Source organism: Notolabrus celidotus, chromosome 7 (assembly GCF_009762535.1).
Source record: "Notolabrus celidotus isolate fNotCel1 chromosome 7, fNotCel1.pri, whole genome shotgun sequence".
Lineage (NCBI taxonomy): Eukaryota > Metazoa > Chordata > Actinopteri > Labriformes > Labridae > Notolabrus > Notolabrus celidotus.
This window is the reverse complement of record NC_048278.1, coordinates 28,611,536-28,624,346: the sequence shown is the minus strand read 5'-3', so window position 1 is coordinate 28,624,346 and position 12,811 is coordinate 28,611,536. Positions and strand designations below refer to the sequence as shown.

General features: G+C 38.4%; 2 protein-coding genes across 5 annotated transcripts in view; both read left to right on the top strand.

The window, feature by feature from the left end:
* Positions 1-1,701, top strand: part of tmem131l (transmembrane 131 like) — a 34,298-nt gene extending 32,597 nt beyond the window's left edge. For all 4 annotated transcript variants that reach the window (XM_034688566.1, XM_034688564.1, XM_034688562.1 and 1 more), the window contains exon 34: positions 1,290-1,701. In XM_034688566.1, coding sequence (XP_034544457.1) covers positions 1,290-1,601 — 312 coding nt within the window. In that variant the 3' untranslated portion in view covers positions 1,602-1,701. The remainder of the gene's footprint in view (positions 1-1,289) is intronic.
* A 1,552-nt stretch (positions 1,702-3,253) lies between these two features.
* On the top strand, positions 3,254-7,482 carry LOC117816152 (toll-like receptor 2). The gene is made up of 2 exons (XM_034688310.1): positions 3,254-3,300; positions 4,762-7,482. Exon 2 carries the CDS (start codon positions 4,771-4,773, stop codon positions 7,144-7,146), a length of 2,376 nt encoding a protein of 791 aa, XP_034544201.1. The 5' UTR covers positions 3,254-3,300; positions 4,762-4,770; the 3' UTR covers positions 7,147-7,482.
* The last annotated feature ends 5,329 nt before the right edge of the window (positions 7,483-12,811 follow it).

Genomic DNA, 12,811 nt, shown 5'->3' with positions numbered 1-12,811 from the left:
AGGGAATCCAAAATCTTTCTAAATGCTAACAAGAGCAGCAATTAAAGAGAAGTGCTTGACTCTTCAAAGACATACTTTATTCTTGCAAACATAAGAGGCCTGCAGTTTCATACTCCATTAATCCTGAAGTGCGAGCTGCAGACTTTTTTATTTCTCTTCACAAATTGAGCGTAAGTCATAAACAACACAGAAAAGCTTAACATCCTGCACATCACAGTTGCACTAAAAATAGATGTGCAGGATGTGGTGAAAATGTTTAAGCAAAAGAATGGTTGCATGATTCAAATGAATAAACACAGTTAAAACACTAAGCTTGTAAGTTATACCTGGACTATCAACAGAACCAAATGGGGAAGGATGAAGATCAAGAACTGCAAACACAACTGACTTTGCTGTGATGACTCTGTAAATACAGCAATGAAACTTCCGTATGCTCTACTAAAGTAGCAATAAAAAGCAAATACAGAAACAAGAGTTAGAACTTGGCCAATCAGAAATCTGCTCGCTGCCTTAAACCTGTCATTCTGATCACATTACTCTTATCAACCTGCTTCCTTCCCCGGCTGCTGAAAGCTCCCTGAACACTTGTGATGACCAGCTAACACCAGACTTGTTTTACACTGAGCTGTGCTCTGCTGCTGTGTCATTTCAATAAGTAGTTACATATACACACAATGACAGCACTAATGGCTTCTCCTTAATGACTCTTAAACCATACCATAAGGGGAAGTCATCTGCTCATATACTTGGATCACTCTGATTCCTGACCACAAATGAGGAACAAGGCCATTTGCTATAATTGAGTCACTTAGTTTCTTCTTCTTCTGTTCAGATGTTCAGAGCAGGGTGTGGTTGTTTACTTGCTTTTCAAATACTGAGGTAAATTATTGGTGCACTGTTATACTTGCACAAAAGTACCTAAGACAAATTAACCAAAAGTGAAGACTGTGTGAGTGTGTAAAAAGAATGACTCACACATGTATATGTGATGATATTTTGCTGAGGATGAGGAGGAACTTTGCCGTCTGTATAAGAGAAAAGGAGTTTATCTAATTGAAGCTGAAAAGGAAGAGAGGAGATTATAAACTGAAACAGCCAGCTCATCACAACAGGGATCAGACAGCTAAATGAGAGCAGAACACACAAACAGGTAACGTTAGAAAGTACCAAGGAAGTTGAATCCAAGGATACACTTTCTTTATACATCTTTTGTCAGGACACAAGGAAGCCAAAATTTGTTTAAAGATTTGGTTTAACTGCTTCAATTATCTCTCTCCCTTCTGTCACAGCCATACTTCTCGGGGACCCGCAGCCTCTCCCCCATGTCCAGCCTGTTTGGATCCATCTGGACCCCTCAGAGCGAGCCCTACCAGAGCCACCACTTCCAACCCGAGCGATCCGCCCCGATCTCCCCCGTGTCCCCCATCACTCCCCCTCACTCTCCCTTCACCCGGGAGCCGGAGGGGAGGTGCGCCCCCATCCAATATTCTGGCTTCAACCCGTTCGGCCCGCACATGAACCTGGACATCTGGAACTCTTCCTCCAACCGCAGCTCCAACTCACAGCTCTCCAACGACTCTGGCTACTGTGGAGACGTTTAAAATAAGATAAAACATGGCAGACCTTAACAATGAGTGCAAACATATAAAACATTGATATGTAAAAGAAAGGAAATAAAAATGAATGTTCTTTTATCATTAATGGGGGAAATGTGAATATTCCTTTTCTTTTATGTTCCCATTTTCAAATGTTAAATGTTGTGAAAGGTTAAGCATTTGTTGTATATTTTTCTAGATGTTTTGCAGTTTTGATCATAGAAAATAAAAAAAGGTTTTGTACTTGAAGTCATTATTTCTTTAATTATCTAACATCGTATTTGACTAATGACTTCCTCTATCAGTATACTCAGTGTTCTCAGCTGCCCTCTGACCATCTCAACCATCACTCACTTTTCTTTACCACCCAGCAGAGTAAATATCTGATTCTGATTGGTCAAGCCCGAAAACAACACTAGGTAATTCTGAATAGCAAGAGTGATGCCGAGGACAAGTAAGTCACAGACATCATACCAACTTAACCTGTGGAAAGGAGTCCAGGACATTTATGATTTACCCTCTTGTGTTGAGTGAAAGAGACATGAAGTAACAACAAACCACCACACAGTGTGGGCTTTGGCAGTGCTACAGGACTGGCCGAGTGACAAGAAAATGCTACCAGAAGAGTAACAGTCTGGTGACACCCAGTCAGGATTCTGTTAGCATAGCCAACCACTAAACTATACATTATCCTTTACTTGTTAATCTCATAGGCGTTTCTAGCCCATTTTTGGGGGGTGCTGAAGCCCCTCTAAATTGAATCCCAGCACCCCTAAAATTTTAGAGATTTTTTATTTATTTATTTATTGAACTGTATGTCCTTTTTAACAAACTAGAAAAGTTTCAAAACCATATGTTTCTTTTATGATTCCAATCCATTCCTCTTTTGCTGTGGCTCAGCATTTAAACAACCTTTATCAGATTTGATGGTTTAGTCACAGACTTTCCCAAAAAGTGTGATACTTTTCTTTCACAAATGTGGGAATTAAATTGCATTAAAATGTACAAAACAGTGAAATGTATCTTTCCCGGCTCAGCACCTCTAAACATCCGATCCTAGAATCCCCCCTGGTTAATCTTATCTGCTTTATTTTCGACAGAACACAGGCTGAAACTCTGAGTGAAGTTTGCAGGCTAAGTTTCTGTTGGAGCAAAAACAAGGCAGCAGCTTTAAAGCTCCCTGCAATGATGTCAACTTCATATTACCCCAAAGTACAAATACCAGACTGGAGCCTTGATTTACTTGTCCACAGAAATGCTTCTGCCTTCAGATTTCGCATAAAACTTTTCAAACCTCTTTTTTTTCATCTTTTTAGATGCAGTAAACTCCAAAAACACTCAATCCCAACACAAATATAGATAACTGACTGATTCAAACCGTGTGTTTTCTATCATTGGGTCGTGTTGCTGTCACTGACTAAAAACAGCTTCCTATTTTTGGTTCAGTTTGTACTCTAAACTACTCAACTGCACTGACAAACCAAACAAAACAGACCATCACTATAACGGTTGTTCCCGAGAGTACCGCCTTCTCTTTTTTATTCTTAACACTCTACTTCCTGATGCTTATGAAATATGAGGCAAGGGGAAATCATTTGCATTGAGGAGACGTTTACCAGAAAACAAACATAACAGATCACACTTCTGTTTGGCTGTGACTGTGCTGAGGTTGACAGAAAATTCACCTTTAAGTCACTGGAGTGAGGTATGTTTTTCTGTTTTTACACTGTTTGGTTCTCTGTCATACTTAAGTAGTGTACAGTTAGCTGCCGCAGTAATTATTTAATATTTCATTATTAGCAGTGAGAAGATATCCTGTAAATTTTACATAGAATATGTCATTGAATATTTTTAAACAGGGCATTACAAATCTAACTGCATAACAGATTTGTAGTTTTGTAAATTAAAATATTAAGGTAATGCAAATTTCTTAGTCTTTTATTTTATGAGTGTATTTTTTGAGCTGTTTTGTGCCTTTATTGAGAGGATAGGACAGCAGTAGAGTAGAATAATTGGAGGAGAGTGGGGAATGAAATGCAGCAAAGGGCCACAGGACTACGAGCTCTGTATAAGAGGGGCCTGAGTTAACCACTGAGCAAAACTGACAACTTTTGCAATGTAATTTTAAATTCATGTCTCTTTGTTTGGATACAGAATCAGACAAATACAGTCCAAAAATGAAGAAGCACTAAATAAAGAAGTTTTTGATATCTTCAGTTTGTTACTTCATGAGATTTATAAATTCGACAGCCAAAGGTAACAACCACCCCTGTCATGCATGGATGCACCTCTGCCTCAACTTTTAACAGAAGGCGCAGCTCAGTGAGGCATTGCACTAGAGCTGTTTTCCTAAAGCAACAACATTTTATCTGTGGTTTGATTACCCGAAATGCCTCTTAAAGGAGGTTATATTTAGTAGTATTTTCATTTCATGTTGATCTCAGATTGTGTAGGGGTAGTTTGGTATATTAAATCAGGCTTATAAAATTGTATTTTAAAAAAGCCTGATTAAAGCTCCCATGAGGATTTTTTTTAAATTGATATGAAACAGACTGAAATGAACGGTGAAGCCACTTTATGGGCTACAATTTCCTATATTGGTGTTTATAATGCCTGATAATGCAGTGACAGGGGATGGGGTGGGGTTAGGTGTCAAACCTGACAATTGACGAGGTGCTTTAAAATTAAAGATACTTTTTATTCAGTATTGATTCAGTAAATATTCACAGTGAGTAAAATATTAAAGACTGCCGGATCCGTTTGTATCTTTTTTTGCCAGAAAACCCAACTCATGTATTTACAAGCCTGGATCTGCAAATGAAGACTTAATTTGCAAAAACAGAAAGCTCTGTTTTTATCAATTTTCAAAAAAAAGATTCCTAATAAAGTTACATTTTCAAGATGTCTCTGATTAGTAAAGTCATTTTGACTTCGTCAAAGCCACCAAGCCTCAGTTGATTGATCATACCAAAAGCTAGTATTAGAAAAAATATTTTTTTTGAAACATTTTTAAATTTTTCAAAAGTGAGTTATCTGTTTTTGCAAATGAACTTTTCAAATATAAAAAAGGTACCACTTTGTCCACAGGGGGCACCAAATTGAACAAAAACAGTTCCTTGCAGGAGCTTTAATGTTTTTTGTTTTTTTTGTCTTTTATGCTTTATAGGGACTCAAGATGACTCACCTGTCAGTCCTTATGTTTGTCCTGCTGATGCTTCAAAGCTTCTCCTTCTGCAGACCACAGTGTCACAGCTGTGAACAAACATCCTGTGACTGCTCAAGACAAGACCTGGGCAGCGTCCCTGCAGACCTTCCAAGGCTCATCACTGAACTCAATCTGTCATTCAACTCTCTGAAGACAATAAGGAAAAATGACTTTGGTGCATATGTCGGTTTACGGTCTTTAATCTTGAACAACAATGAAATCACAACAATCCAGGAGCAGGCATTTGTTACACTCAAGAATTTGGAAATATTGGACTTGTCCTTTAATAGACTGGAGGCTTTGTCTGCAGGGTGGTTTGAAACCCTTTTCTCTCTTCAGCATTTGAATCTTTTAGACAACAGGTATAAAACATTGGGTCAAGGTAATCTTTTCCAACCTCTGAGAAGATTAAAGAGCCTTTGTTTTGGAGGACCTTTTTTTCAAACCCTCAGAAATGGAGACTTATCTGGTCTCAGTCGTCTTGAAGAAGTTATTTTTGATGGAAGGAAACTAGAATTCTACACAAGAGGAAGTTTGAGCCAAATTGGGCCAGTGGAGCGCATAACACTCAGTCTGTATGAGCCGTTTCTGAGAAATCTAAATCTTGTACAAGCTATTTTGTCTGATGTTGTTCACCCAAACACAACCTCGACGTTCACTGACACTTGGTTCTACACAACCAGACAAATGTTCCCGTTTCATGTGCTCTCAGACGGTGGGACAAGAAACATTATCTTTAAACATGTGAACATGACAGTAGCAGCCTGTTTGGCATTTATTAATCAGATGGCAAACTCTAATTTAACCAAGTTCACAATTGAAGACACAAAAATCTTCATACATTTTGAGCTTTACTCACGTGACCTGACCATTGATCAGCTGGAGGAGGTCATCTTCAGAAATGTTGATATCCCTGAGTTCTACAATTTCCCGGCCCTCTTGTTCCTGGAACCTCTGTTGAAGGTGGTGCGCAAGGTGTCTATGGTAAACTGCAAGTTATACGTCATTCCGTGTGTATCCATGGTCCATTTCTTACAGTTAGAGTATATGGACCTGAGTGAAAACTATTTATCTGATGAAGCTCTTGGTACAATGATGTGCAATGGCAATGTTGGACTATGGAGTCTGCAAACTCTGAATGTCAGCCGAAATCACTTGCTGATAATCAACAGCCAGATCTTTTCCAATCTGTATAAGCTTGAAAACATCGACATGAGTGGAAATAAGTTTCATAGTATGCCTGAGACTTGTAACTGGCCGCCCATTCTCCAATTTATGAACCTCTCATCATCACAGTTAACAAAAGTGACAGCTTGTTTGCCGGCAAGTCTACGCATTCTTGATCTATCAGACAATGCGTTGACTGCATTCAGTGTCGTGCTACCTTCACTCACAGAGTTATACATCTCTGGAAACAAGCTCACCAGTTTGCCAGACGGTGGTTTCTACCCTCGTCTTGCAATTCTCTCCATTCAAAACAATGATCTTCAGACGCTCAGCACAAATATTCTGAATAAATATCTTAACCTGAAGAGTTTGGAGGGGAGTACAAACACATATGTCTGTTCGTGTGACTTTGTAGCGTTCATGGCAAATGAAGTGACGAAGCATCAAGTCACAATCACGGATGAGTTCAGGTCATACATCTGTGACTCCCCTGATGCTGAGAGAGGAAGGAGTGTCAGAGACGTGAGGTTGTCGGTGTTTGAGTGCCATACAGCTTTGGCATTGTCTGTTGTCTGCTTTAGTATCCTCGCAGTGATTCTGGTTATTGCAGGTTTGTGTCACAAATTCAGCGTCTTGTGGTATCTGAAGATGACCTGGACCTGGCTGAGAGCTAAGAGGAAGCCAAAGTTAAAGAAAGGAGAGCTTGAGTATGACGCTTTTGTGTCCTACAGTGAAATGGACTCTGCTTGGGTGGATGCACACCTGGTACCACAGCTGGAGCAGGCCCAGCCTCCACTCCGACTCTGCCTTCACAAGAGAGACTTTGTACCCGGAGGCTGGATCCTGGACAACATTATGGACGCCATAGAGAGGAGTCACCGGACTCTGTTTGTCCTCTCGCAGCATTTTGTCAGGAGTGAGTGGTGCAAGTACGAGCTAGACTACACTCACTTCAGACTGTTTGATCATAACGATGACACTGTTGTGCTGATTCTGTTGGAGCCCATTGACAAAGAGACCATCCCCAAAAAGTTCTGTAAACTGCGCAAGGTCATGAACTCCAAGACGTATCTGGAGTGGCCTGATGATGACAACAAGGTCCCTAGCTTCTGGCAAAACTTGAGAGCCGCTATCATGAGACCTGAGGAAGATATAGAAACTGATTTAATGACACTATAGGATAAGAATTCTTAAGGTTCATTTGCATTTTTTCAAAACCAGAATCGGACGAGAAATACCTCTTCATATTGCTCCCAATGTACTTAGGTGACAATGAATACAGTGCACTAAGGTTATTTAGAGTTGAGAGTTAGAAGTCTCTTTGGTCAAGAAAAAAGGGGGCATTAAGGAATCCTGCTGCAGAACTACAACACTCAGACTGAGTGGAGGTTGATTCTTTTGAGAACTTTTGCCTAATCAGAGTTCCCCAAGGGACTATAAAGTCTATGTTTTTAAGTGTTATCTTATCTTATCATTTCATATTGTATCTTAGCTTATCGTATCGCATCATATCGTATTGTATAGTATTGAATTTAAAGCTGACATATTATGCTCTTTTTCATCAAAATATATTGGTCTAAGAGGTCCCCAAAACATGTCTTTAAAGTTTATGCTCAAAAAAACACTTTGAAATCAGATTTTGGTCTGCCTGTAAACCCCTCTTTTTCAGCCCTGCTCAGAACAGGTTATTTTCTGTGTCTGTGAATTAAATGAGAATGAGCTCTCTGACCACGCCCCCTCAGGAAGTGGATGTGCCCTCAGCTGTCCAGCACGTTGATCTAATGTTTACATGTTGGCTGAATATACACGTCTGCTCACAGACCTGTGTTACTTCAACCCTCTGAATTTGATCCAGAATCTGATCCTGACAGAGAGGCGCCTGCAGCAGGACCTTTCTGAACGATTTGTCACAGATTTAGTGTTTCTTGTTGTTTTATTTGTCAGTATGTCGACGTGTGTCTTGGTACACAGCGACGAACATGTAGCCATGTGGCTATGCTAACTAGCGCTAGCACTTATCCATGAAAACTAAAAATCATCCACTAGATCTTCAAATCTGCAGACGTGGGGAGTAAAACCGACCTTTGTGTTTATTAAGACAGCCTACAACTAGCATGCCTCTCTCCTAAGCTCCTTGTTAGCACATGTGTGTGCAGGTAATGAAAAACGGAGGAGGAGTTGAGTTGTATTTTATACAGTCTATGGACTGATCAAACTCAGAACAGGGGCAGAATGGATTTTTTTCATTTTCGGGGGGTTTGTAGACATGCCAGGGACACATATTTCAGGTAGAGATCCATTAAAAAGTCGATTTTGCATGATATGTCACCTTTAATAATATATCATATTATATCAAGTGTATCGGATTGTCTCGTATCGAATTGTATTGCATTGAAGCTATCCTATTAAATCATATCTAATCATATCGTATTGTATGGTACTGAATTGAAGTTAATCCAGACCAAACATCTCGTATTGAATTATATGGTATCATGTCGTATCGTATCGTGTTGAATGGTATCTTATCGTGTTGTATCCTATCGTATTGTGTTGTATCCTATCCTAACGTATACTCTTGTGTCGTATCATGTTGTATCATGTCGTATGGTATCACATGGTGTTGTATCGTATCGTGTTGTAATGTATCTTGTCGTGTCTTATCCTATCTTATCGTATCTATCGTATCACATCCTATCGTATCGTATCACTTTGTGTCATATCACGTTGTATCGCGTTGTATCGTATCCTTTCGTAGCGTATCAAATTGTACCCTATACAGTGGTGTAAAGGAACAAAGTAAAAGTACTTAAGTAGGTTTTGGGAGTATCTATACTTTACTTGAGTTTCTATATTGAATGCAACTTTCACTTTTACTTCGCTACATTAAAAAGAAAAAGCCAACCCTTCAACAGTCAGTGGCCCAGTTTGGTCACCCAAGTCAAAACTGTGTGGCTCCACCACTGATTGCAGGGCTTGTCTTCAGCCCACAAAGAGCACGACCGAACTCTCACAATTTTGAAAACCAACTTCTGCTGAAGATCAACCGCAAATTCGTGGACTTCAATTAAGGAAGGGAGGGAGCAGGGGGAGAGGGAGGCAGCAGGGGGAGAGGGAGGGAGCAGGGGGAGAGGGAGGGAGGAAGGGAGGGAGGGAGCAGGGGGAGAGGGAGGGAGGAAGGGAGGGAGGGAGCAGGGGGAGAGGGAGGGAGGGAGGGAGCAAGAGGAGAAGGGAGTTGAGGGATAATTAAACTTAATAAAGCTTGTGAGAGAGAAAAATATTTCTAGCTGTTTTGTTTCTATGTACTTTCATTTTGATACTTAAGTACATTTAATTTAAGCTACTTTAAGACTTTTACCAAAGTATTTTTTTAATGGGTGACTTTCACTTTTACCTGAGTAGATTTCAATTGAGATATCTTTACTTTTACTCAAGTAGGCTTTCAAGTACTTTATACACCACTGATCCTATACTATTGTCGTATCATATTGTATCGTGACGTATCGTATCACATCATGTTGTATGGTGTTGTGTTGTATTGTAAAGTATCATGTAGTATTGTATCTTACCGTGTCGTATGCAATCATATCGTACAATATAGTATCGTATCATATCGTATTGTATTGTAGCGTATTGTATCGTGTTATATCATATCATATTGTTTCGTTTCGTTACATGTCGTGTAATGTTGTATCGTATCGCATTGTATTTTTAGAACTATCCTGCAGCTGGAAGACTTGATACAAAATTCTCCACAGTACTAGAAATAGAAATGCAGACCAGACATAGAAAACAGTCCTAGCGAAGGCTAACGTTATTTTTTATACATGTAGCTGAAAATGAGAACTGTTTACAAAAAGTTTAGATACCACTCAAAAAAAAAAAACTCAAATCAATATCTCTACATGCATGAAAGTAATCCAAACCCAGTGTCTGTCACATTTTAGCTGGAGGTTGCAGCTTTGCCAAACTGCATGAAAGCTGTGATTAAAACTCTGGTTCATTATGATCCCTGAACTCTAAATAAGTTAGAACATTATGAATTTGAACTTGGTTTTTTTTTGTATTCTAAAAAAACAGCATCTTCTGTAGTCTTAACCAGTTGTTGTTTCCCACAAAGAAAAGTTTGAAATTATGGTATTTATATAGAGGTTTAGTAGCTGGGAGAAATTGTATATACAATAAAACAAAAGTGTTTGTTTTAATCACATGAAAACCTATGATTTGCACAAACATGTTTTAACAGTGTCATCTTATAATTATAATGATTATTATTATTATTATTATTATTATTATTATTATTATTATTATTATTATTATTATTATTATTATCCTAGTTTCAGAGAAATGTAGAATCATTAATCCCATTTGAAACCATGTATATATGAAATAATATCTTCATACAAACAGCTGAACTTCTGCTTTTACAGTTGTCCATCTTCTACATATTATTTTGTGTTGATTTCTCACATTCGTGTAATTTGACAATGAATTTTAACCTCTTAACAAACTGTTTCCAACAAAAATGATTCAAAAAGCTACTTTCTGAAACACTGGTTCACTTGTGTATAATTTCACTAATCATAATGATCACTTTACACACATATGAACAACCTGTGCCTGTGTGTATGTGCTTGTTCTGTGTGTGTGTGTGTGTGTGTGTGTGTGTGTGTGTGTGTGTGTGTGTGTGTGTGTGTGTGTGTGTGTGTGTGTTTGTGTGTGTGTGTGTGTGTGTGTGTGTGTGTGTGTGTGTGTGTGTGTGTGTGTGTGTGTGTGTGTCCATGTGCTTGTGTGCCTAAAAGCGTGTGTAATTCAGTCAGGCTCTTGAGAGCTGACATATTGCCGCTATTGATCTTTAGTCCCAGAATCAACACAGAAGCCTGGTTACTGATGACGGGCAGGCCAGCGGAGTCAGGGTGTCCTGATAACACACACACCAACACTTACACACAAACACACATTAATACTCAACATGCATGTATAAACAGACACACGTGTACATATTTACAGAGTTGCAGATGTGAGTAAAATCTGTCAAAGTGCAGGATTTAGTAAGTGAAGTTGAGTATCTTCAAATCATTTCTTTCACGATCGACACATGTTGTTTACATGCACTGACATGTTGGACATACTGCTACACACTAGAAGCTTCAATTGATTTACTTTTATCTTTTCTATTATCTGTAAAGTTACCAGCATTGCTACACCTCATTAATTCTGTCCAATTATAGAACGGATTTCACTGATTCAAGTCTAAAAAAAAAGTCGTGTCATTTTCCGAAAATGCTGAAGTATATTTAAGATTGCACACAGGGGCAGTTTAATTTTATCATTCTGTGAAATGATGGAGAAGTAAAGCAGGACCGTGTATTTATTTATTCTTTTTGCTTTCTGAGGCTCTAAAGAAGTTTCATTTAGTCCTTTAAATAGCATGACTATGGGGAAAGTGCTTTAAGTATGGAATTATAATAATCATTTGAAATTACTTACCTCTGAGACAGCACCTTTGTTTATTTGCAGGAAATTAGTCAAGTTCTTCAGGAAAGAAGTAATGACATTCAAGAATATTTAAAGCCCTTTGAGTATTTTTTCACATTAACCCTACTGTTATGTTCGTTTCTCTGGAACAGCAATAATGTTACTGGGTCAATTTGACCCGGGGCATATTCAATTATCCAAAAGTGTCGGAACCCCAAAAAATCCAAATACGCATTTTTTTAAATCAAATTTTTAACTCCATTACTAACCATTTAAATCAAGATTTAGTCCTTTGCTGTTCTTTAACTCTCACAGATCATGGTTCAATGAGGATAACTCACTCGTTTTTCATTAAAATGAATGGTAAAACTTTTTTCAATACACATTGGAAAGCCCTAAATATAAATACAATAGTTGTACATGACATTGATTTTTTAATTTATTTAATTTTACTTTTTTTTTTTTTTCAATGAAGTGATGTTGATAAATTAACACAACACCTCTTCTTTCACATACTGCCAGGTTTTTATGCTGCATTTTGCTGGTTTGGAAGGCATATATTGCCAAAAATAGACTTTTAAAAGGGTTAATTTGACCCGCAACTTAACAGGAGGGTTAATACTGATACTGATATTCTTTATGACCCACAAACATAAACAAGTCCACCAGCAACAGGACTGAACATTCACATATAGTAATTCTTTATGCATGCACCACTTAGAGGGGGTAGGTGTCAGACCAGATGATCACCAGCGTGCTGAGAACAGCCTTTTTCTACATTTTCAGCACCAAATATTCACAATAAGTTACACATCTGTTAAAAGAAGGATGAGATTTTTTGGACAGAAATTTCTACATTGGCATGGACGGGACAAAAATCAGCAGCGCAACAGTTACATTTTCTTTAACGTACATTACCCAGCTGTCTTTGTCAAACATGAAACATAATAGTTGTGAGATTTTTAAAAAAGATTTTTCATTCTTTTAGAGTTCAAGAGAAAGATACAGTAAAGTGTTGACAGACGGACTAATCAATGTGTAGTTTTTGGTCCCAAAGAAAAAAATGAATACAAGCCTTATCTTTAAACGTGTCCCTGGTTGGTGTCAATATTAAGTCATGAAAAGTGATTTCTGCTCTTCAGGAGTGGTTTTTTTGTTCAGCCAGTTTGTCAAAAGGTAAAACCTGCAGTGTCAGCATCATTTTCTGGAGGACAGTGTGAGAGGATAACAGGGTCTGTTGTAGTGAGTTTAATGTCTTGCCTCCATTAAAAAAGCTTTAAGTACGTCCTGTTTTGTGTTGAGTCATGTCTGATGAGGTTGTGTTGTTTCTCAGTCTGCTGTCAGTTCAAAGTGCTCCCCCTCTAAAAGT